At 39.1% G+C, this 26,639-nt stretch overlaps 2 protein-coding genes across 2 annotated transcripts; one reads left to right on the top strand and one right to left on the bottom strand.

The window, feature by feature from the left end:
- Positions 2,528-4,334, bottom strand: LOC8065044 (glucan endo-1,3-beta-glucosidase 8). The gene is made up of 2 exons (XM_002438575.2): positions 3,801-4,334; positions 2,528-3,702 (listed from the first exon to the last, which is right to left on the bottom strand). Exons 1-2 carry the CDS (start codon positions 4,178-4,180, stop codon positions 2,604-2,606), a joined length of 1,479 nt encoding a protein of 492 aa, XP_002438620.1. The 5' UTR covers positions 4,181-4,334; the 3' UTR covers positions 2,528-2,603.
- On the top strand, positions 22,527-23,265 carry LOC110431243. Its single transcript, XM_021450107.1, has 2 exons — positions 22,527-22,690; positions 22,812-23,265. The coding sequence occupies exons 1-2, from the start codon at positions 22,528-22,530 to the stop codon at positions 23,015-23,017; spliced, it is 369 nt and encodes a 122-aa protein (XP_021305782.1). The 5' UTR covers position 22,527; the 3' UTR covers positions 23,018-23,265.

The following is a 26,639-nucleotide window of genomic DNA, read 5'->3' on the forward strand; positions in this document are numbered from 1 at the left end:
TCTTGATTATGGTTCATGAGTTAAAGGATATAAATTGTGGAATCCTAAAATAGGAAAGACTTTCATGAAAAGGAGTGTCGTTTTCAATGAATCTGTGATGTTTAATGATAGTTTGTCCTCAGATCATGTTCTAGAGAGTCCTGAAAGAGAGTTGCAGTATATCAGTGTGCAGGTGGAGCATGTGGATCATGAGGTAGGTGTACAGGTGAAGCTAGTTAATACTCATAATGATGAAGTTGCTGATGATGATACTCATGATGATGTTCAGCAACATTCACCTCCTGTTTTGCAGTCAGAGGAGGATTTGCCTATTGCTCATCGTAGGTCAAAGAGGGGCTGTGGACCTTCAACTCGTCTTATTGAAGAATGTAATTTTACTTATTATGCTTTAAGTTATGCTGAACAGGTGGAGAATACTCATGAGCCAGCAACTTATCATGAAGCCATTGGTTGTGGTGATTGTGAGAAGTGGATTTCAGCTATGCATGAGGAGATGCAGTCTCTTAAGAAGAATAGCACATGGGAGGTTGTTCCTTTGCCTAAGAAGAAGAAGACCATCCATTGCAAATGGATCTTCAAGAGAAAGGAGGGTTTAACTCCAAGTGAGCCTCCAAAGTTTAAGGCAAGGTTAGTAGCAAAAGGCTATAGTCAGATTCCCGGTATTGACTATAATGGTATGTTCTCTCTAGTTGCAAAACACAGTTCTATTCGTATATTTTTTTAGTATTGTTTTTTCACATGATCTTGAGCTTGAGCAGTTAGATATGAAGACTGCATTCTTACATGGAGAGCTTGAGGTACATGGACCACCCGGAAGAGTTCATAGTGCCTGACAAGGAGAAATTTGTTTGCAAGTTGAAGAGTTTCTTGTATGGTTTGAAGTAGTTCCCTCGTCAGTGGAACAAACGGTTTGATTCATTTATGCTGTTGTATGGTTTTAAGAGGTCTAAATATAATAGCTGTATTTACATCAAGCATATTAATAGATCACCTATATACTTGCTGTCGTATGTTGATGATATGCTGATTGCTGCCAAGAGTAAGGTTGAAATCACTAAATTAAAAAAATATTGAGTAGTGAGTTTTACATGAAAGATCTTGGTGCTGCTAAGAAAATTCTCGGTATGAAAATTACTAAAGACAGAAAATCTGGTTTGCTATTTCTTAGTCAGCAAAATTATATTAAGAAAGTTCTTTAGAGTTTCAACATGCATAATGCTAAGGTCGTTAGTACTCTTATTGCACCTCATTTTAAATTATCAGCTGCACAATGTCCTAGTACAGATCAAGATATTGAATACATGTCAAAAGTTCCTTATTCTATTGTTGTTGGGTCTTTGATGTATGTCATGGTTTGCTCTCGTCTAGATTTATCATATGCTATGAGTTTGGTTAGTAGATATATGTCTAATCTTGGTAAAGAATATTGGAGGGCAGTTCAATGGATTTTTAGGTACATCAGAGGCACAACAAATTCTTATTTGAAATTTGGTAGAACTAAGAAGGACTTATTGGTTATGTGGATTCAGATTATACTGCTGATCTGGATAGACGCAAGTCACTCACTTGTTATGTGTTCACAGTTAGCAATTGTGCTATAAGTTGGAGGGCTACATTGCAATCTGTTGTTGCTTCGTCAACTACTGAAGTAGAGTACATGGCTGTTTCTGAGGTATGCAAGGAATTAATTTAGCTGAAAGATCTGTACGCTGAGCTGTGTGGAGTTGATTCTTGCATTAATTTATTCTGTGACAGTCAAAGTGTCATTTACCTAACCAAAGATCAAATGTTTCATGAGAGAACTAAACATATTGACATCAAGTACCATTTTGTTCTTGATGTGATAGATGATGGTAAGTTAAAGGTATACAAGATCAATACTCATGATAATCCTGCTGATATGATGACTAAACCTGTTCCTGTTGTTAAGTTTGAGTTGTGCTTAAGTTGTTGGTTTAGTGGATTAGCCCAAGAGGCTATTTGGCGTCAGTGGTATTTTCTTTGTTATGTTCAGGATAAAGGTGTTGATTTATGCTACAAGATGAATTTGTCTCAAGTTGAAGTTTGTTGAATATGTTTTAAATTCAGTTGCATATTATAAAGGCCGACTTCTGACTGAGCGAAGCGGAGGCCCGTCGCCGGAGGTTTGGACCGGAGCAAAGCGAAGGCAGAAGTGGCCCATTAGTGTCACCCTTGTTGTCACTTTGGGGGTTCCGGGGGCTGGCTAACCGCGGTACGGTATATATATATATATATATCCAATTAGGGTTCCTAAGAATATATGATCTTGTAAGTCGCCGCACGGCGTTATAATCTAACTTTTGATAATATTGAGGAGTGTTTGCTGGCTGGTGCCCGTAGTTTGTTCCTTTCACATTGAAGGGGTTTTTCGTATTAAATCTTATGTCTCTGCTATATTTTGATGTTGTGTTCTTCGTCGTTTATGTGTCGTCGTTCACAACACGATGATATGCTGTTTTTTTTTGCAATCTTCACCATGCTCTAGTGTTTTGGAGTCTGGCCCATCTTCTATGCCAACAAGGAATGCATATAATTTTTAATGCGAACGCAGTTCTACACGAAAGTCACAAAATCCAAATAAACTACACAAACAACATCGCAACCAATGCCAAAAGCGGCGCCAACAACAGCAGAGCTGGCGCCGGCCGACCACTGGCGCTGATTATCTGGACCGGGAACAGGCAGCCGCGCGTGGAGGCGTTCTTGTCTGTTATCTTGGCGAGCCCGTCGAATTCGCAGGCGCGCACATCCTGGTCCTGCATCTGGAAGTACATGTTGAAGGCGTAGGAGATGTTGCTCTTCTCGTCCAGCCCGTTGCAGGAGCAGCCGTAGCCGAGCGCCGTGCAGTCGCCGCTCGCACATGCGTACTGCAGGTTTCCTGGCAGCTTCGACTTGTCCTTGGCCCCGTCGTCGAACACGCACCACTGGCTCGGGAGGTACTTGACGTCAGTCACCGGCGAGAGGAGCTTGTCATGGCCCTGCCCCGTCAGATCGATGGGGAACTTGGGCTTGCCGTCGTAGGTGAAGATGCCCCAGTGCCGCTCGAAGTTCCCCGGCGCGATGCTCTTCATGTCCTCGTCGAACAGGCCGAACAGGTAGACCTCCATCTTGCCCTTCCGGACCGGGGTGCCTTCGTTCTTGGCCAGCTTCTTGAGGAGGCCGTCGTAGAACCGCCGCGCCAGCTTGAGGTTGGCGTTCTTGTTGCCGTCGGTAGGCCAGCCGGCCTCGCCGACGATGACCTTGAGGTTGGGCACGCCGGCCTTCTTCAACGCGTGCACGAGCGTGTCGTAGTTGGCGTCGAACACGTTGTCGTAGTTGACGCCGCCCTTGTCGTTGATGTTCTTGCCGCCGTCGAAGAAGGCGAACTCGAAGGGGAAGTTGCTGCTCTGGTACAGGCTGAGGAAGGGGTAGATGTTGACGACGAATGGCGCGCCGTGGTCGTGCAGGAACTTGACCATGTCCGTCATGAGGTCGTCGATGTCAGGCCGGAACGCGCCGGACGATGGCTTGTCGTCGGGGGAGACGTACACGTCGGCGTTGAGCGGGACGACTGCCTTCACTTTGTCGCCGACGCCGGCCTCGTCAAGTGCCTTCTGGATGTTCTTGAGCGCCGGGAAGGTGGTCTTCATGAATGACCCGTTGTAGGCCTTGAGAAATGGCTCGTTCCCCACTGCCACATACCTTCTCGATCATCAAGCAAACAACAACATTTTGTTCGTCATTAGCTAGAAAACCAATTCATGAATGGCATTGCAGGATGATGCGAGAGGCAAATGTACTTGAGCTTAAGCTTGTCACCGTAGGAGGTGACGTTCTCGTTGACCCAATCCTGGGCATTGCCGTAGCTGCTGCTCATGGTCTCGAGCATGTCGTTGGGGATGCCGAGCATGACCTCGATGCCGGAGTCGACGAGGGCACCGACGGGCCAAGGGTCGGCGTCGAACAACTTCACCCTGGCAATGCCGTTCTTCTTGAGCATCTTCACCACGGAGTCGGGGAGAAGCGGGTGCGAGAGCTGCGAGCCCCAGTTCACGCCGACTTCCACGATGTTGTTGTCGTCGGCCATGGCGGCCGGCGGCTGTGATGCCGCTAGCAGCAGCACGGCCGCGCCGGCCAGCAGCTGCAGGAACCGAGCCATGCCGCGTTGTCGCCTGATCATTTTCCTTGCGTTTGGATGGATCACAGTCACGGGTTTGGGAGGTCAGGATTCGGTGGAGCTCGTGAGCTGCATCTCTCCTCTCCTCTCCTCTAGATGGAGGGAGAGGAGAGGAAAATGGCGGGTAAAACGGTTGCACAGAGACGTGGAAGTCTCGGCCTCAGAAAAAGGACGAAATAATACTAGAGTTGGACCTTTCTGGAGACGTCATTGAGCGCCCGTTTACTAGAGATAGTAAGTAGTTTTTAGTAGGGCCATACATACATCGCTGGACATGCAAATTGCCAACGACCTCTATTTCTATTTTCAGGCAAGGTGTGCATGAAACACAAGGTTAGAGGAATAAGGATGACGAACACAAAAAAAATATGTAAATGACATCCAAATAATGTTTATATTCTGTATAATGTATCCCAGATTTATAGTCTTTTGCACCATAAAAAATTCTTATATTTTTACCAACAAAATAAGCTCCAAAAAGCGTGCGTTTTGGCGTAAAATTTCTTGAGACATAGATTATTGCCTACTTCATCAGTTTGGACACATGCATGCTAATTATTGTTTCAAAACTTTTGGTATTTATCTGTTGACAGATTTTTTTTACTGAATCTATCAGATTTCCATAAGTTTGATTGTACTTTACGATTTGTGCTACGCTACTTTAGGATGTGTTTGGATTGAAGGAATACCATAGGAAAATTGGAGGAATTAGAAACAAAGGAAAGAAAACTAGAACGAGCGTTTGGAATGCAGGAATCACCCCAACCTGTTCCTCTAGAATACTGTAGTTGGTGAGCAATTTCGTAGGAAAGAAAGAATCCAATCTGATCTTGTTTTGTTTTCCATCGCTGAAGCCCGAGGTAACGCATGTGAAGTGGAGGAGAAAAGAGCAGCCCTACTGTGGCCCCTGCACTTAGCGCTCAGAACTAAGGAATAAGGACTAGTTAGGCCTTGTTTAGTTGGACAAAAATTTTGGCTTTAGCTACTGTAGCATTTTCGTTTATATTTGGTAATTATTATCTAATTATCATTAACTAGGCTTAAAAGATTTATCTCGCAAATTATAATTAAACTGTACAATTAGTTAATTTTTTTGTCTATATTTAATGCTCCATACATACGTCTAAAGATTTGATGTGACGGAGAATCTTAAAAAGTTTTGGAACCTAAACAAGGATTAAAAATCAGAGAGTTCTCCTTTTTTTAGGTACTACGTACATCAGTTATGGGACCCACACCTTGTGGGGTCATATTAGTGCCTAATAAATACAGTAAACACATGCATGTCAAATGGAAGAGAGGATGACCTTAGTTTTTCCATCATAAATTTTCACCACTCAAATATAATTAATTAGCACTCATATTTGGCTAGCATATTATGATTCCAACACTAGTACAAAGAGATACTATACTGGCGGTTCGCAATCCCTTTGTACAGGCGGATTGACGAACCGCCAGTGGCTATAGGCCTGTGGAAATAAAAGTTTCCACAGGCGGTTAACTGAGAACCGCCTGTAGAAACAGATTTCTACAGGCGGTTCAGTTATGAGATCCGCCTGTGGAAATCAATTTCTACAGGCGGTTCTTTTTTGTAAACCGCCTGTAGAAATTGGATTCTACAGGCGGTTCTCATAACAGAACCGCCTGTGGTAAGATTTTCCAATTTAACCTTATTTTCCAGCAAACCCTATTTTTAATATATATATATATATTATATACATTAATATTGAAACTATGTTAGGCTACAAGATTCAACCAATGCAACATGCAATATATTTATATATACCATTACTTTGTACATAAAATTATATTAATTACAAACATCACACATCAAAGTTTTTTGTTTACAGACATATGAGGTTTCACATCTGAAACCTCTGCTCTAATAACACGATCGAGATAGCTTTAGCCTACTAATATCTCTTAGCGCTATAAACTCAGGCTTTGCTAGGACGCTGGTCGGGTCGTGATATTTCCCTTCGGTGGAAATAGCTTCTCTCAAGAGAAAAGTGCAGAGGTCCTCAACTATGTTATATAGAACAGCTTGAGTCACGCTCTTCGCCTTTTCCAACTCATGTTGCTGCAGAGGAAGTTAGAAACATCATAAATTTATAGTTCATATAACACATGCTTAGCAACAAAAAATGACACAAATAATATAAACGACTATTAGAGCAATACCTTAGAAGGGTTAGTTACATATCTTCCGGTCTCTCTCATGAACTCGCAGACGTAGAATCCACAGTGGACCGATCCGACTGGTTGCTTATGGCACTGATGTATGACAAAAAAGTGGATATTTATTAGTTGCAACATCGTCATATGCATATTATATTTATAAAAGACAGCTTGTGATATTTTGGTACGTACCGGCCATTTATAAAATAATCTCAATGGCTACCCCGGTTCTGATGAATCACACCTTCCACCTTTGATCTTATAATACCTATAGGCCCTATAGTATCGAATACACAATCCTGAAGTTATTCTGAAACTCTTATAAAAGTAGGTATTAATATTTAATGTACTCAGCTTACCGTTCCAAGTGTGTAATGAATTTTGCATAACTTGAAGGATCATAGTCTGCAGAGTCTAGGACTAGCACACGTCCTAGACTAGGATTAATGAGGAGGTAGATCCAGTGGTCCCTGAGAGAATCGAATTTATGATGCAAGTGCCCATTGAAATTACTAATACGACGATGAATACAAATTGACACTTACCCAAAGTTGTATGGGGCAACAACACATTCTCGATCTTGATACTTGAGCAGTGCCAAGGCTATGTAGAGGTCGTATTTACATTCATAATCTAGTCGACTTTCATCTATTATCTTCTTACACTCAGCGGGGTCCAAACCTTCTAAGGAGTCGTGTTTGTCTCTGATTCTGAAGTTGTGCTGCTCCTCGCATCTGTAGGTAAGGCCTCTGGAGGAACTAGGGGTTGTCCTGTCGGGCTTACATCTGTAATTCTAAATGTGACTTTTGGAAACTGATTCAATCCTCTGTCACCTCGTTTCCTTTTCCTATCATCAGTCTTCTCGGTGGTTGTCTCCGTCGTCGGTTCGGGTGCACCTTCATGTGTGAATTCTTTCTGGGATAGGATCTCTTTCAGCTCATGAAACTGAGATAACACCTCCTGTTCATGTTAAAAGTTAAACACATAAATCATTTTTGTACATATACTGAGGGAGATAAAAGTTAGAAAGATTTAATTATGGATGAGTAATTCATCACCTCATCTACTTCTGGAATGTAATCAGGGTCACGTTCTAATTCACGACGAGCGTTCCTCTCTATGCGAGGATCTGGAATGTCGCTAGGGGAGGTCTCGTACGAAGGACTTGATTCACGTTCTTTTGCATTCTCTGTGTGGTCCGACCCTTGCGCTTGCTCGGTGCTGTGTGACACTTGCACCTTCTCTGTGTGGTCCGAACCTTTTGCCGGTGCTTGGTCGATGCGGTCAGACCCTGACGCTTGGTTTGGGGTTGGAGAAGTCATCGTGATAATCTATTCAAATAATTACTTAGCATTATAAATAATGTATATACATAGACACTTAAACTAAAAGCAAATATAAAGTTTATTAATTGTTTATTATTTTTACACATAAATAAATATATGCAATTTACATATATATATATATATATATAATTGCATTATAAATAATTGGATTATAAAAAAGAAATAATAACTACTTAGATTATGCTATAATGTATATACATAGACACTTAAACTAAAAGCAAATATGAATTGCATTGTAAATAATGTATATACAATTAATAATTTTAAGAAAAATAAAACATCATATACATCAAATAAGAAAAATAAAAAATAATTACTTAGGATATGCATAATGTATATTTATCTAGGACAATTAACAATTAATAATTATTTAGGACAATTAATAATTATTTAGGACAATTAATAATTTTAAGAAAAATAAAACATCATATATATTTATCTAGGACAATTAATAATTAATAATTACTTAGGACAATTAATAATTATTTAGGACAATTAATAATTATTTAGGACAATTAATAATTAATAATACATCATATATATTTATTTAGAACAATTAATAATTATTTAGGACAATTATACATCATATACATCAAATAAGAAAAATAAAAAATAATTATTTAGGATATGCATAATGTATATAAGAAAATTAAAACATCATATACATTTATTTAGGACAATTAATAATTATTTAGGACAATTAATAATTTTAAGAAAAATAAAACATTATATACATTTATCTAGGATAATTAATAATTAATAATTATTTATGACAATTAGTAAGTATTTAGGATAATTAATAATTAATAATACATCATATATATTTATTTAGAACAATTAATAATTATTTATAATAATTATACATCATATACATCAAATAAGAAAAATAAAAAATAAAAAAATAAAACAATGGCCGCTAGTGGGCCGGCCCAGCTGGGCTGACGTCCCACCGGCCCCTGCCCCTCCCCCTCCCTCTCACCCTCACCCTCTGCACTGCCGCAAGGCCGCCGCCACCGCCGCCGCCGCCGCCTCGGGTGACCACCCCGACGCCCTGGCCGCCTCGACTCCCCCCGCCTCCCAACGCCGCCTCGACTCCCCCACGGCGGCCGCACTGGCCACGTCGCCGCCGGCGAGCCGCGGCCGCCGCGCGCGCTCTCTGCCTCCGCCGCCGAGCTCCCGCATCGGCCGGCGCGCGAAGCCGCCCTCGCCGCAGCCGCACGCGCACCCACTCCCACGTCGCAGCCGGGAGCTTACCTCGAAGAGAAGATGCCGGCGAGAAGGAGAAGGAGAAGGTCGCCGGCGATGGGAAATTTGGGCAGCCTGGCGGCGTGTTTGAATAGAGACTGGCGCCTTTGGGGACTTAGAAAATTTCAGGTCTGCGCGCGGAGTATATATGGCCTCGATTTCTACAGGCGGTTGGCATTGACCACCGTCTGTAGAAATGCCTCTACACAGGTGGTGTTGAATACCACCCGCCGGTACAAAGTTTTTTGTAATTTTTATTATTATTATTGTTTTCTATATTTTTTGCTACTATTTTTTATTGCATATTGATATTATAATATAATAATATTTTAACATAATTATTTCTATATTCTATATTGGTAACATAATTATATTGTTTATATATTATTTGTATAATGATATTATAATATAATTATATTGTTTCACACCTATATATTATTTTTATATTATTTTAAATTTCAAATGCATATTGCATATTGTATGAAAGGTAGAGCTTGATGAGCTCTAACTCCTCTCTATCCAAAACTTTTTCATTTGAGGACTTTTAGTGCCTAGTTGGACCTAGTTTGACCTAGTCAAAATTTGAAATTTCACATTTCCACAGCTACACACACGTTTTCGAAACCCGAGACGTCCCCAACTCGAAAAGGTCATGAATACAAAGTTTGTTCCACTCATCAAGATATACATTTCATACATAGGACATTTTTGCATTTGACAAAGCGTTTCAAAAGTGTAGTTCTAAATCCACAAGTCTCACATATAGTTTCATAAAGTTTGTGTCACATTCAACACTTTGTGACTAGAGTTTACCAATCCTTTCCCATATGCCAAAATATCCTATGTATGGAATGTGTATCTTGAGGAGCTCTAACACCCATGTATTCAAAAAATTTTCATTTGAGGTCATTTAGTGCCTAGTTTGACCTAGTTTGACCAAGTCAAATCTTGGATTTTTTCTGAAAAGTCACTTTGACCGGACCCTTGGTAGCCTCAGATACAAAAGTCATGAATACAAAGTTTGTCCAGCTCATCAAGATACACATTGTGTGTAAGGGTCAACTTTTCATTGGAGAGAGTTTGGACCACTCAAAATTTAAAATTTCACATTTCCACAGCTACACACACGTTTTCGAAACCCTAGACGTCCCCAACTCAAAAAGTCATGAATACAAAGTTTGTTCCACTCATCAAGATATACATTTCATAAATAGGACATTTTTGCATTTGACAAAGCGTTTACATGATGAATCACAGATACAATCTAGGCCGCTACTATTCTTCCTTGTCCATCAGGGCGCACCCATGGCAAAGAACTCTGTGGGATGCTTCGCTCAATATTTTTTATCTTCATAGGATGGTCCACAAAGAGGGACATATCACGGAATTGGTTAAAATCCTCCAGATCCGATACACCGTCAACTCCAACTGCTTGTTGCTTTCCTGGAAAAACTACATGCTTCGGTTTGTCGGCACTTTTCTTCTCATTCTTAGAAAGGATCTGCTCAGCATAGAAAACCTGTGCAACACGATTAGCAAGGATCCATGGGTCATCTTTATATCCCACCTTACTTAGATCAAGAACTCTGACCCCATAATTATCCACTGTGACATGTTTATCTTCAACCCATTGACATCGAAACACAGGGATCTGAAATGTACCATAGTCTAGTTCCCATATGTCCTCGATGAAGCCAAAGTATGTAATAATATCACCAGTTTTGTCATCTACGGCCTCGCATCGAACACCACTATTTTGTGTCATGCTCTTTTGGTCCTTAGACATGGTATGAAATGTGAATCCACTTATGTCATAGGTTTGCCATGTTATGACTTGGCGTGATGGTCCAGATGCCAAAGCCTTGATGGTTTGTTTCTCAATTGTTTCCCCATATGGAATGTCCTGCTCCCTTAGCCATGTGTACAACTGTTTCTTGTGTTCCTTCATTACCCAATCCTCTGTTTGCCTAGGATTATGTTCTCGAAGCTCATCCATGTGTTGTTCAATCAAATGCTCCATTATCGAGAGCTGATGTAAGATGCTGTGATGTGCCTCAAGTATTGTATTATAATCTGGTGGGATGAATGATTTTCGTCCAATCCTCCCAAATCCATGTATCCTACCCTCATGTCTTGACGGAGGCAAACCTATTGCAACCTGGTCTTTTAGGACATTATTGCAGAATGGTCCACCGGACTCAATCGCCTCTTCGGTACAATACCCCTCTATCATGGACGCCTCGGGACGAGCACGAGTTGATACATAGCCATTTAGTATTGACATAAAACGCTCGTAAGTCCACATTTCATGCAGGTACATGGGACCCAGTGCCTGTATTTGTGGAACCAAGTGCACCACAAGGTGCACCCTGATATCAAAGAATGATGGGGGGAAACACATCTCAAACTGTGACACTGTTTCCACTGCGAATTCCTGAAGGGATTCTAACTCATCACGATCAATTACCTTTTGTGTGATCTTGTTGAAAAAGTAGCACAATTGTGTGACTGCCATCTTTAAGAATACTGGATTTATAGCCCTTATTGCAATAGGGAGGAAAGTAGTCAGCATGACATGACAATCATGTGAGTTGTAGTTGGTGAGTGCTAGGTCTTTCATTGACACAAAACTCCGTATGCTAGAGCAGAATCTAGATGGGACTTTCAATTTCTTCAACCACTCACACATCGCATGTTTCTCATCTATGTTGAGGTTGTAGCTTGCTGCTAGGAGATGGTACTTCCCATTTTCTTGAAGAACAGGATGAAGCTCTTTTTTTATGCCTAACTGCACCATGTCAAAGCGTGAATTGAGTCCTTCCTTTGTCTTGGTCTTGATGTCTAGCAATGTGCCAGTTAGACTTTCGAACACATTCTTCTGGACGTGCATACCATCGATCGCGTGTCGTACATCCAAGTCTTTCCAGTATGGCAAATACTCAAAGAAAATGGACTTCTTCTTGAATGTTGCCCCTGGAGTTGATTTGACATCCTTTCTTAATTTTCCATCCTTTGTCTTCTTTCCAAACACAAATTTAATGTTGCTGACTATTTTGAAAACTCTATGGCCTTTGCTATTACCTAGTGGTGCATCTGAGTTCCTTTCATCATTATTGTCAAAGTACTTATCCATCTTTTTCACGCGGTACTTGTGTCCTTTCGATAAGAAGCGTCTGTGCCTCATGTACACTATCTTCTTAGATGCATTAAGGGACACGTAATGGGTTCCATCTATGCACACCACGCAACCAACCTTTCCCTTGAATTGCCCTGATAAAATAAAGAGAGCAGGGTAATCGTTGATAGTAACAAAAATAATTGCTCTTAGCGTGAATGAATCTTTGCGATACTTGTCCAACATTTGAACACCTTTTTCCCATAACATTTTCATTTCCTCCATCAATGGCTCCAGGAAAACATCCATGTCAACTCCAGGTTGAACTGGTCCAGAGATAAGTAAGGTTAGCAAAAGGTATTTTTGCTTCTGCATCAACCATGGAGGGAGGTTGTAGATGGTGAGAATCACCGGCCATGTGCTATGCTTGCTGCTCCTCTCAGCAAATGGATTCATTCCATCTGTACAAAGTGCGAACCTAACATTCCTTGGTTCGCTGGCAAAGTCTCGGTGGTTGTCATTGAAATCTTGCCACTGCTTTCCATCGGTTGGATGGCGAAGCTTGCCATCATTTTTGTGCTCATCAGAAGCATGCCAACTTATAAGTTTTGCATCCTCAGGGTTAGCAAACAAACTCCTCAGTCGATCTACCACTGGAAGGTACCACATCACTAAAGCAGGAATCTTTTTCTACGCATAATAGTCAACCTCTTCTTTATCTTTGCTCATGGGTTTTGAACTCTGTTGGGTGTTCTTTTGGGCCTTCTTTCGCTTCTTCCCTGCTTTACACATGGAGGCAGCACAATCCTCTCGATAGTCTTTGTTTGTCTTGTACCGACTTGCACCACACTTTGGACAACTATCCAAGTCCTTGTAATCATCACCTCGGTACAGGATACAATGATTTCTACACGCATGGATCTTCTCGACACCCATAGTCAGCGGACTGATCAGCTTCTTTGCATAGTACGTGTTAGCAGGAACTTTGTTCTCCTTTGGAAGCATATCGCCGATAATACTTAAGAACGCATCGAATCCAGCATCGGACAAACCATACCTGGCTTTTGCCATCAACAGTTTTAGCACAGCTCGTAACGTTCTGTACTCTTTGGTACAACCTTTAGACTCATCATACAAAGGCTCTTCTGTTGCCTTCTTCAAGGCCTCCATCCCTTTCATTAATAACATTGAAGGTTCAGTATGACGACGCAACATTGCCTCCAAGAATTCAGCATCTTCTGCAGCCGTATCATTTGGTAAGACATGAGTTCTTGCACCATCATTTCCCCCAGCAGATCCACCAGCGGTAACATTTGGCACAACATGTTCACTCTGGGGTGTGTCGTGGAAAAACTGATCAGCAGGCATGCCTAGACCATCGGTGTCGATGTGTGCTGGGTCCCCAACTGTATAAGGCGCTGAGCTACCCTCTCCATGCTTTGTCCAAATCAAGTAATCCTTCATAAATCCTCAACAGACTAGATGAGAAATGATTACTTCAGTATCTTCAAATAGAAGAATATTTCTGCAGTCGTAGCATGGACAATATATATGCTTCGTCTTTGTTCTCAAAGCATGGTTCTTAGCGGCATCAACAAACATATGCACCTCAGGTATATATGATGGATCTAGTCTTGATAAGTTATACATCCATAAGGACCTCTCCATCATGACCTATTGAAAAGTTAGTAAATTAATTGAAATATTGTCTACGAATATTTGTTATTAAAAATAAAAGAAGACCTAACAATTAAATCAAATTGAAAAAGGAATCATAGAAATGGTGAGAGGAGAGGCAACATCTTATACAAGAGGGCACAAAAATGCTTATCGCGTAATTAAATCAAATTTACATAAAAAATAACATCCTAAACAATATAATTTAAAAAACTAAAAAGAAAACTTACCTTTCTTAGCCACCTCCACCTCCTTCCAAGAAATGAAGATCAAAACCTCAAACCTTGTATTTTGACCTGTTGAAAAGTTAGTAAATTAATTGAAATATTGTCTACGAATATCTGTCATAAAAAATAAAAGAACACCTAACAATTAAATCAAATTGAAAAAGTAAAACAAGTATAAAAAATAAAGACAAAACCATAAATATATATCTTTATATCACTAAAATAAATTTAACAAGGTACAAAAACACTGTTGATTGAAACTAAATATATTATATCACTAAAAAATTTGAGAAGGAAACATGGAAATGGTGAGAGGAGAGGCAACATCTGAAGCAACCTCATATATAAAAAATGCTTATCGCGTAATTAAATCAAATTTACATAAAAAATAACATCCTAAACCATATAATTTAAAAAACTAAAAAGAAAACTTATCTTTCTCTCTCAAGCATGGAAACACCATTCATGGAAAACTACTACATATATATTTCTTGGATTCACAAATTAGAGAAGTAAACATAAAAAACAAGATAGGAGAGACATCATATATCCATCTTAAGCAACTTTATTTGAGCAAAATAGACCATACCTAGCTATTCTACTCTCTCTCTCATGGTGAAACCCTAGATCCAAAAAGTAGCTCAAATTGAGCAAGAGGGCACAAAATGAGGCATTAGAGGCATCAACTAACCTTTCTTAGCCACCTCCTTCCAAGAAATGAAGATCAAAACCTCTCCCCTTGTATTTTGGAAAAACTGGACCTCCAAGATGTGCTCCAATGGAATGTGGCTGCTACCTACAGTTCTGCCCGAGGAGGAAGAAGGGGTTCTGGGGTATTTATAGGAAGATAAATGACAGGCGGTTCAGTTATGTGAACCGCCTGTGTAAATCCATTAACACAGGCGGTTCACATAACTGAACCGCCTGTGTAAATGATGCATTTATACAGGCGGTTTTGTTACAATAACCGCCTATACGGAGCCTTTTATACAGGCGGTTTTCAATTCTAGCCGTAGAAATTTTCAACATAGGCGCATTATAACTAAAACCGCCTGTAGAAATGTGTTACCCCCGCCGGCTTAGAACCTCTGTGTTTATGAATTACTGTGTTCCAAACCGCCTTAATTTTTTATTCGTGCGTTTTGAAACCTTATAGTTTTTCACTTTTCACCATTTCTTATTCCTGTGTTTTTTCCTATTCTTGTGTTTTGAATTCCTTCGTTCCAAACAGGCCCTAAACTGGGAATAGTGGTGTCTGCTCATCAGTAATTGATATAGGAAAAAGTCTACATAACCCCCCAAACTATCTAGGCTGGACTACTTCACCTCCCAAACTATGAAACCGGATATTCTACATCCTGAACTTTCAAAACTAGTCAAATAACCCCCTCGAGTGGTTTTGGAGGGTGGTTTTGTCTTTTTCTTTTTTATTTATTTTTGCTGAATCTTTGAAAAATCATAATAAATCATAGAAAAAATCATAAAATGAGAATTTTAATTTTTTTTGGACTCTTGATGAGTTGATCTACACAGTGAATATATAATATGGTATACTTAAGTACAAAGTTTTTGCTGTAGCTTTAAATTTATGTTTTTCTGTAATTAATTTGAATAATTCATATATGCAGTTCTTGTGGTCCAATTGTGGTAAACTCTTTATGGTGGACTCATTATTGTATGCTTGAACTATGGTAAAAATTTCATACTCATTGGATCACGTATAACTTAGTTATAGATAAAGCATAGATTTAACAAGAATAAAGCTAAATAAATTGATAACTAAGTTATACGTGATCCACTGGGTATGAAACTTTTACCATAGTTCAAGCATATAATAATGAGCCCACCATAAACATTTCACCACAATTGGATCATAGGAACTGCATATATCAATTATTTGATTTAATTACAGAAAAACATAGATTTAAAGTTACAACAAAAACTTTATACTAAAGTATACCATATTATATATTCACTGTGTAGATCTACTCATGAGAAGTCCAACAAAATTGAAATTTTTATTTTATGATTTTTCTATGATTTATTATGATTTTTCAAAGATTTAGCGGAAATAAATAAAAAAGAAAAAGACAAAACCACTATCCAAAACCACTCTAGGGGGTTATTTGACCGGTTTTGAAAGTTCAGAGGATAAAATATCCGGTTTTATAGTTCGGGGGGGGGGGTGAAGTAGTCCACCCTTAATAGCTTAGGGGGCTATGTAGACTTTTTCCAATTGATATATGCCCTTTCACTCCATTACTTGGTCACCATTATATCGTGTAACTGTTCAATTTATTTGAGCATCGATAATTCTAGTATTTATTGAATTATTGAAGTTGTCCTTGTATTTTCTTATTTTTTTTAAAAAAAGAAAATATATTTTAGTTGGCTATTCAGTTTATCCCCAAAGTTAGCATTTGTCCTTTACAGAATTAGCACAGAGCATGAAAAGTTTGGTTTTGAAGTTGACACAATCATTGGTTTGTAGGAAAGATATGAAATAATGAGGAATTAGATGCCTAAAGTTGGTACTCTTGGCCTTGATATGATGTTCTGGACATGTACTATGCAGGTGAGCATATTTTTTATGCTTTTCTGACATAGTCTTATTCACCTTTGTCTTGGGAGTTGTTGGGCTTTACTCAGTTTGTTTAAAGATCCCTGTCTCCTCTACTCCTGCTTCAAGTGTATCCATACGTTTTAACTGAACTAGAACATGCAGCCTTAGAAAAAATATGACTGAAATTCTTAAAGTGTATGTTTTTGCTCTCATATGTTTCTCTGGTTGGCACCTTAGGTGCCTGATATAAACCACCTTCAAGGAAATGCCTCGTTTGCATTTGTTCTTGTAAAAGGTCAGATTTATATTGCTTACCTAATTACCTGCACTTAGCTAGTTTCCATTAAGTGATCTAAATCAGTCCATGTTTTGGTTCTAAATATTTTTTTGTCAACTCTATAGGATTTCAGTCAGCAAGCACAAAAGTCGATTGTGGAAGAGTGCACTAGTCATCTTTTGGTGTTAGTTATTTTCCAGCTACTTTTGTTGGTTCATCATACTAGTAGGATGGATCTAGCTAGAGTAGTGAAAATCTAAATTTTATTTGTAAAGGATGTGTTTCCTGAACTACACAAACTATGAATGAACAATCTTGAAGTTTATTTCCTGTAACAAATGTGGTAGGCCTAAATAGTTTAATTCTCTTTGTATATTTGGATGATGACTATGACTTATGTGATGTGGTTAGATTTGGTATTATATATATGCTATGCTGTGGTTCGATTGGATTTGAAATTATATATGCTGTGCTAATTGCTTCATTACAATTTGATTATTGTATTTTTTGGCTGTAGTTGTGTCTTTACCGAGGGCCCTAGCAATAGCTCTCGGCAAAGATATTTTTTTAAAAAAATCCTATACATTTCTTTGCCGAGGGCTAGGGATGATGCCCTCGGCAAAGGTCTTTTTTTTTAGAAAAATAAAAATTTTCTTTGCCGAGGGTCTAGAAAAAACCTTCGGTAAAGATTTTTTTAAAAAAAACATTTCTTTGCTGAGGGCTGGCTCTCGGCAAAGAAACCGTTAACAGTGTCGGCGCCGTGATGACTGCTTTTCTTTGCCGATGGCCAATCTTGGCCCTCGGCAAAGGCTTTGCTGAGTGCCTGATAAAGGACCCTCGTTAAAGACCCTTTTGCCGTCTAAAAATTTCTTGAGGGGTCTTTGCCGAAGGCAGCCCTCAACAAAGGCTTTGCCGAGGGTTTTTGGGCCTTTACTGAGGGCCTCTGCCTTCGACAAAGCATGCGAGTCCAGTAGTGAGTACCTCCCTGCCTTCCACGATGGGCCGCCAAATTCTTGAAGGAGACAGTCCGATCTCTGCACAAGGAAACCAGTGACCTGGAAGTAAACGGCTTTAAGAACTCGACCACCAAAATACTTTGGCTTTGTCATGTCTTCCCACACCACATTAATTTACGAACGTTTATTTAAAATGAATCCAGCAAACGATCTCCGACCAATCAAACTATCCTTTTTAGAAAAGCACTTAGTCCCGCATGATACCATTTTTGGATGAATCTAGAGACACGCGACTCCCAAACTCCTTTCGGACTGACGTTGCGTGCACTTTTTTTTCGTATGCAGCCACACGAGCGACGGTAGTTTTACTTTCATATTTTTTTTAAACCACACGCATAACTTAGAAAACTGAGGTACATAACATAACTTTTAAGATTAACTTAGTAGTTCTAAGTTATACAACATTACTTTTTTCTTTTGCGCAAAATATATAGTATTAAAACCATTACGAGAATAGCATTCTCTTTACGTTTCAACAGTTTTTTTTCAGAAATTAATCATTCAGGAACGTAGAAAAAAAGATTTTAAAAAGGGTGAAGGAGTAAAATAAAAATAACTTTTACACCTTATATTGCACAACAACTTCCATATAGATAATGCGAAGCTACATAACAAGTTACGTAATAGATTTGCATAACTTATACAACTATGATATTCAGCGTCCATGTGTTTTTAGTTGGAAGATATGCAAAATATATAATGTGTAAAATAATAAATTCAAATAACAAAGTTGACTAGAAGAAACACTTTAGTTAATAGCAAATACTAACATGGTTATCTAATATAATGTGATAACACATGAAACTAAATGCAGTAAGTTCATCAAATAAGTTAAGATGGCATACACATGAAAACACAAGTTAGATATATAACTATGTATAATAAGTTAATAAAATAAGTTAGTTAGCATTCTTTTATGGATGGAGGTAGTAATTTAGAATAGAGGAAGTATATAAGTTACACAATACAACTTATGTACATAAGTTACCAAAATAATATATTAGTGTACATACAAAGTTTTGCTTTTATAAAAGTTATTCACATAAACATAAGTTACACAGTGCAACTTAGCAGAATAGGTTAGCAACATAACTTAGCATAATAAGTTAAGAGCATAATTATATGTTATAAGTTAATATACATAAATTGCTATAAAAAATAAAATTCTTCGAAATATATGGAATTGGGGTCTAGTTTTGTTCGCCTTGTCACGTTGAATACACCGGTGCAGACGGAATTAAAAAATAGACACACCGTTTATAAATTATAGTAACTTGAAATAAATGTTTTGTTTTTTATATGGTGACGTAAGGAATAAGGAAAAGAGGAGCGGGGGAGGAGAGTAGACGGTCAGTCTGCATTAACTGTTGGATCGTTCGCTATATCCGAAATGGATGAACATCCGTAGAAATGAATTTGGGATTACCGCAGCCCCACCAAAAATTACGCAGTAAACCATCTAAATTTTGGGCACAATTCGCGAGGCAACTTGAAGCAGGACGTAGAGAAGGTAGGAATTGCTTGCGATACCGATTTGATAAGGACCTCCTTACCACCGGCTAACAAACATGTTAGCAGCAGTGATCCAAGAAGTACAGAAAGAGGATAGCACGATCTAGTTCAGAGGAATATCAGGCCGAGGAGTGCTTATTACAAATTGAGTTCATATTCTCGTTGACCTCTTCCTCCCCCGATGCTCTGCTTAGATAGTACTTCCATACGAACCTCTCGGCAGCTGCCCAAGCTTCACGCCCACGCCGGGCTTTGGACATGCGTATTGGGCCGTCGCATCCTTGTACTCCTTCTCGGCCCATCTTCCTTGGTGTTGCCGTGTGCGACGTCCTGGTCGGCACCGGCTTCTTCTGCTGCAGCATCCGAGTTGCTGGCAAAACACTGCTCCATCCATCCTTGAACCCTACTCCAGGCCCGGTCTTTTTGAAATTTGAAACCACCATTTATAGCTAAACCCAAAGGCATTCCCAAATATTTCTCCTTGAGGGCTTCAATGCACTTCAAGAATATTCTTGGTTTTCCCTCTCAAGCTTTGACCACACCCCTTAGCAAAATGAATTGATGATTTTTCCATGTTTATTTGTTGGCCCGAAGCTTGATGATAATTGTTCAAAACCTCCTCCACCTCCTGAGCACTCTCCCATCCGCCTTGGAAAATAGCACATCTGCAAAGAGTAGATGGCTAAGAGCAACTCTAATAGATATGCTATCCATGTTGTCTAGGCTATTTTTACATTTTTAAAGCAAAAGTTAAACTCCAACTGATGTGCTATCTGGTTTGCTAAAATAGCAAGTTTGCTATTCCTAAACTTTCGCTTGTCATATATAGCATGTCGTCCTCACTAGCTATTTTATACAAAGGCAGTTGTGGAACTCTATGCTTTGAGTGAGTTTTTTATTTTACACAATGGCTAAATCTTATAATTTAAAATATAATTTTAGCTAGTCTCTTGGAGATGCTCTAACCATCTATACCGACACAGAGGCGGAGCCAGGGGGATTAGCAGGGGCCGGGCAGTGCCACCTTAAATATATAAGTTTATAGAAAAAATATATTAATTTTACATAATTATTTATTAAAATATTATTATTTTAGTTATAAATAGTGTATTTTTTGAAAAGTTATTGAAACATATAATTATGTATATTTTTATCACACTAAAAAAATATAATCATATTTGTTTGGCTCCTCCTTAATCAAAATCGATGGTACCGACAGTGCCACCTTAATGCCAATTGAGCTTTGGTGACTGATCTCTTGATTTCAAGAGGCACGAAAGGCCCTCGCTGCTAACAAGAAGAGATAGGGGGAGATCGAGTCACTTTTGTCTAATTCCTCGAGATGAGTAAACGGTTCCAAACAGTTGCCATTGAGTTGAACTGAAAATGATACTGATGTAACCAATCTCACTATCGTTTCAACCCAAATCTGGTGGAACCCCAACCGAAGCATAATTGCTCTCAAGTACGGCCATTCTACACGATCGTAAGCTTTTTCAAGGCAATGATTGACCAAGGTTGGGTGATTAATGGAATCATGAATTCCTCTAAAAGAACACATGAGGCAACAACTTGGGCTGCGGTCCGTGGCTACGAATGAAACTGTTCAGTACCAAATTTAGTTCGGGGTCATATTTTACAGACACGGTGCTAGTTTGATGGGCCGTGCAAAGATCAGGATTAGAGCGCGAGGATCAAGGTCGCTGTTTCTCGTGGCGCGCACTCCAGATACTCCCTCCCTCCCTAAATACTTGTTATTTCTAGGAGAAAATTTTGTCCATAAATACTGCTATTTCTACCAGCATACTCAGTCCACCAGCTCATTTAATTATCCTCGGAACTTACGTGGTTCACCAACTCATTTAATTTCTTCTAAGGAGTAGTACTTTGGTGCATGGTAATTGGTTGAGTCTATTCAGTTGACATTAAACGCAGCTCGTTGGAACTAGAGAATCATGGCTTAACGTGCATGATTAAATGGTGGAACCTAAATTAATGAAGGGCAGAATGGTCTTTTATTTGTCACACTAATCTGTATGAAATCTGCTAGAAATAGCAGTATTTGGGGACGGATGGAGTATATATATAAACCATCATAGTTTCTATAGACATTAATTGCAGTGCTACCTAAGTATTTTGCTGATGTGGCAAGGTAGTTATTGAAGAGAGAGAGCAAAAATCATAGAAACTGGGTCTAAGTTAGAAAGCATGTCTACAGGAGATCCAAGACATGAAGTGATATGATTGATTGAGAATGAAGAAAGAATAAATATGATTGGATAAAAATTGTTCTATAGAAACTATCCATTGGGACATTAAAAATTACTTCGGTAGTTTCTAAATATGATTTTGCTAATGTTTATAGATATAGAAACTACATGTACTCTCTAGCAATAGGAGTGCCCTTATTTGTAACGGGAGAATGGCCGATGGGTGTGAAATGTACTTGTCCTCTGCTTGCAGCTCAAGACGAATAAGATCTGACCTATTTTCTAGCCTCTTTTGTCTTTTGACTTAGACCATCCTCAATGAAAGTTTGATAATCCAGTTTCCAACACATCTATATTTTGGAAAACAATGGAGAAGAGTTTCATAGGGATATAACTCTCTCTACTCCGATAAAACTTTTATCATCTCTCTTTTATTAATATAGTACCACATCAGTATATTTAGCATAAAACTCTAATTAAACAACCATTGAGACTGACCTTATTGGTTGATCGACTCGATCCATCGCCCACTGGTTTCGTTCCTTTGCCGGTCTCACATGGGTCAGCGTGCCATGGCCAATCATAACGGTAAAGTTTATTTTATCTTTGAGGGTATGTGCCCTCACTCTCTCACCATTAGATTTTTACAGTATATAAACACACATTTCAATATAAAATTATTTTAAAATGTATGTTTGCATACTTCTCAGGACGAATTTAATGGGTGAGAGAGCGAAGATATGTGCTTTAAGAGGGAAAAAATCGCCTTCCAATCTTGACTAACCGGAGACCCTGCTACGGTGCGCTTGCGGTCATCTGTCATCTCAGAGGAAAAGTTAGTTCCCAACGCACTGGCTTGCTGAGTGCAGTAATGGACTGAAATTTTAGTAGCTCCACTCACACAAATAAATGGCATTCACAAATAAATGGCATTCTTTTTCTATGCTGCTCTGTGATGTGATGCCTATAAATACGGCCCCCTCCATGGTCACTCAGCAGTCATCAGAGCAATCGCTGCCGGGCAAAAGCGCGATGGCGTTCTCCAGCAGCAAAACCACTCGTCTCCTCGTGCTCCTGCAGATCGCTCTGTTCGTCATGTCCGCGCTGATCATGCCGCGCTCCGTCTGCCATGGAGCCCGAAGCGTTGGTTAGCTACTCTCTGAAGTCTGAACTGCTCATCATTTGTTCGTCTTGTGGCATTTAGTGACGGATCATATATTCATTCGTAGTACTACTTGTAATAATAATATATTTATTTGCATTTTCAGGGCTAGGTTCCATTGGTTACGACCCTTTTGATCCAAACCGTCCTGTGTGCCTTGCTGGGCGGTGCCCAGTTCCTGGCAAACCCTACGGCCGTGGTGGTGGTGGCGATCCCTACGAGAACCGCCCTGGTCATGGTGGTGGCGGGCCTGGTAGCTACTATCCTGACAAACCCGCTATACCTTCTTACGGAGAAACCTCAAATCCTTGATTGCACGTAATACTCGTATGGCACGGTAAAGAAAATGTTGGCAACTCAACTACTAGTACATCTGACGAGACGGATATATGATAGTACAATCTTGGATCCATGAACAACTATATATGTCAGCTACAATATAAGCGGAATAACACCGTGTATCGTCTCATGTACTTGTCTTTAATACTGTACACGAATAAAACTGAGTCCGATGGTCGGCAGTGGCATGAATACGAATGGCATGCAGCACTTATATGTTCTGACTTTTCTCTAGATACATACTTCCTCCGTCTCATAAAGACTAATGTTTTTGACTTTGACACATCATATTTGACCACTCGTCTTATTCAAAATTTTTATGCAAATTATAAAATAAACAAATCATTATTAAATTATCTCTAATGATCAATAAGACATCAAAATGGACGATATTTATAATAAAACTTTTAATAGGACAGATGGTCAAACAAGATGTTTGAAAGTTACCAATAACAGTCTTTTTGAGACAGAGGAAATAACTTTTATTACATATTAAGACATAACCTATGTCTAGACTAGATACATAACAAAAGTTATATATTTAGAAAAAACCAAAATAATTTATAGTTTGGAATAGACAGACTAATAGACAGTAGCTAATCTGTTAAAAAAATAGACAGTAGTGAAGCTAAAGCAAATGAGAAAGCCAGCACATAGACTTGTCACAAATACATATATCATAATATTTTAGTTATAATCATTGATTTAAATTTTTTGAGAGGACGATGTATTTGCAAACACCCCCCTCCCTCCCTGTGACAACCCGCCATTTTGAAAAATATCTAATCTTACTCAAGAGAACAAGAAACTTCTTAATTAAAACCAAGGTGGGAGATTGATAGACCTTGACATGAAAATGCACAAAATCATGTGTTAATTCTTGGAACCAATTATGTACATATGCAGATCAATACATCTTCATAAAATAATCAGAACCTTCCTCTCTCACATCTAGTTACAATATATATAGTAGTACATTTCACTATAGCTGCACTATGCCATCTACGGTTGTCATACCCAGGCAATCCAGTGGCAGCAGCTAGACACACTAGTACACAGAGGTTCTAAGCCGGCGGGGGTAAAACATTTGCACAGACGGTTTTAGTTATAATGCGTCTGTGTAGAAAATTTGTACGGCTAGAATTGAAAACCACCTCTATAAAAGGCTCAGTACAGGCGGTTATTGTAAGAAAACCGCCTGTGTAAATGAACCATTTACACATGCGGTTCAGTTATGTGAACCGCCTGTGTTAATGGATTTACACAGGCGGTTCACATAACAAACCGTCTGTGAATTATCTTCCTATAAATACGTGAAGCCCTCTTCTTCCTCCTCGGGCAGATCTGTAGCTCGCAGCCACCTTCCATTGCAGCCCATCTTGGAGGTTCAGATTTTTCAAAATACAAGAGGCCGAGGGAGGTTTTGATCTTCATTTCTTGGAAGGAGTGGCTAAGTAAGGTTAGTTGATGCCTCTAATGCCTCTTTTTGTGCCTTCTTCCTCAATTTAAGCTACTTTTTGGATCTAGGTTTCACCATGAGAGGGAGAGAGTAGAATAGCTAGGTATGGTCTATATTTGCTCAAATGAGGTTGCTTAAGATGGTTAGATGATGTCTCTCCTTTCTTCTTTTTTATGTTTACTTCTCTAATTAGTGAATCCAAGACATATATATGTAGTAGTTTCCATGAACGGTGTTTCCATGCTTGGGAAGAGAGAGAAAGATAGGTTTTCTTTTTAGTTTTTTAAATTATATTGTTTAGGATGTTATTTTTATGTAAATTTGATTTAATTATGCGATAAGCATTTTTCATGTATGAGGTTGCTTAAGATGTTGCCTCTCCTCTCACCATTTCCATGTTTCCTTCTCAAATATTTTTTAGTAATATAAAGATATATATTTAGTTTCAATCAACAGTGTTTTTGTACCTTGTCAAATTTATTTTAGTGATATAAAGATATATATTTAGGGCTTTGTCTTTATTTTTGATACTTGTTTTACTTTTTCAATTCGATTTAATTGTTAGGTGTTATTTTATTTTTTATAACAAATATTCGTAGATAATATTTCAATTAATTTACTAACTTTTCAACAGGTCAAAATACAAGGGTGGAGGTTTTGATCTTCATTTCTTGGAAGGAGGTGGAGGTGGCTAATAAAGGTAAGTTTTCTTTTTAGTTTTTTAAATTATATTGTTTAGGATGTTATTTTTTATGTAAATTTGATTTAATAACGCAATAAGCATTTTTGTGCCCTCTTGTTTAACATGTTGCCTCTCCTCTCACCATTTCCATGATTCCTTTTTCAATTTGATTTAATTGTTAGGTCTTCTTTTATTTTTAATAGCAAATATTCGTAGACAATATTTCAATTAATTTACTAACTTTTCAAATGGTCATGATGGAGAGGTCCTTATGGATGTATAACTTATCAAGACTAGATCCATCATATATACCTGAGGTGCATAGGTTTGTTGATGCCGCTAAGAACCATGCTTTGAGAACAAAGACGAAGCATATATATTGTCCATGCTATGACTGTAGAAATATTCTTCTTTTTGAAGATACTGAACTTATTTCTCATCTAGTCTGCCGAGGATTTATGAAGGATTACTTGATTTGGACAAAGCATGGAGAGGGTAGCTCAGCGCCTTATACAGTTGGGGACCCAGCACACATCGACACCGATGGTCCAGGCATGCCTGCTGATCAATTTTTCTACGACACACCCCAGAGTGAACATGTTGTGCCAAATGTTACCGCTGGTGCATTTGCTGGGGGAAATGATGGTGCAAGAACACATGTCTTACCAAATGATACGGCTACGGAAGATGCTGAATTCTTGGAGGCAATATTGCGTCGTCATACTGAACCATTAATGTTATTAATGAAAGGGATGGAGGCCTTGAAGAAGGCAGCAGAAGAGCCTTTGTATGATGAGTCTAAATGTTGTACCAAAGAGTACACAACGTTACGAGCTGTGCTAAAACTGTTGATGGAAAAAGCCAGGTATGGTTTGTCTCATGCTGGATTCGATGTGTTCTTAAGTATTATCGGCGATATGCTTACAAAGGAGAACAAAGTGCCTGCTAATACGTACTATGCAAAGAAGCTGATCAGTCCACTATCTATGGGTGTCGAGAAGATCCATGCGTGTAGAAATCATTGTATCCTGTACCGCGGTGATGATTACAAGGACTTGGATAGTTGTCCAAAGTGTGGTGCAAGTCGGTACAAGACAAACAAAGACTATCGAGAGGATTGTGCTGCCTCCATGTGTAAAGCAGGGAAGAAGCAAAAGAAGGCCTAAAAGAACACCCAACAGAGTTCAAAACCCATGAGCAAAGATAAAGAAGAGATTGACTATTATGGGCAGAAAAAGATTCCTGCTTTAGTGATGTGGTACCTTCCAGTGGTAGATCGACTGAGGAGTTTGTTTGCTAACCCTGAGGATGCAAAACTTATGAGTTGGCATGTTTCTGATGAGCACAAAAATGATGGCAAGCTTCGCCATCCAGCCGATTGTCGACGAAAGCTGGTCGGCAGTCTACCTTGGGGTATACCCACGGTAGTAGTTTATTGGTAGACGGTGCGCAAA

Source organism: Sorghum bicolor, chromosome 10 (assembly GCF_000003195.3).
Source record: "Sorghum bicolor cultivar BTx623 chromosome 10, Sorghum_bicolor_NCBIv3, whole genome shotgun sequence".
In the NCBI taxonomy this organism is placed as follows: Eukaryota; Viridiplantae; Streptophyta; class Magnoliopsida; order Poales; family Poaceae; genus Sorghum; species Sorghum bicolor.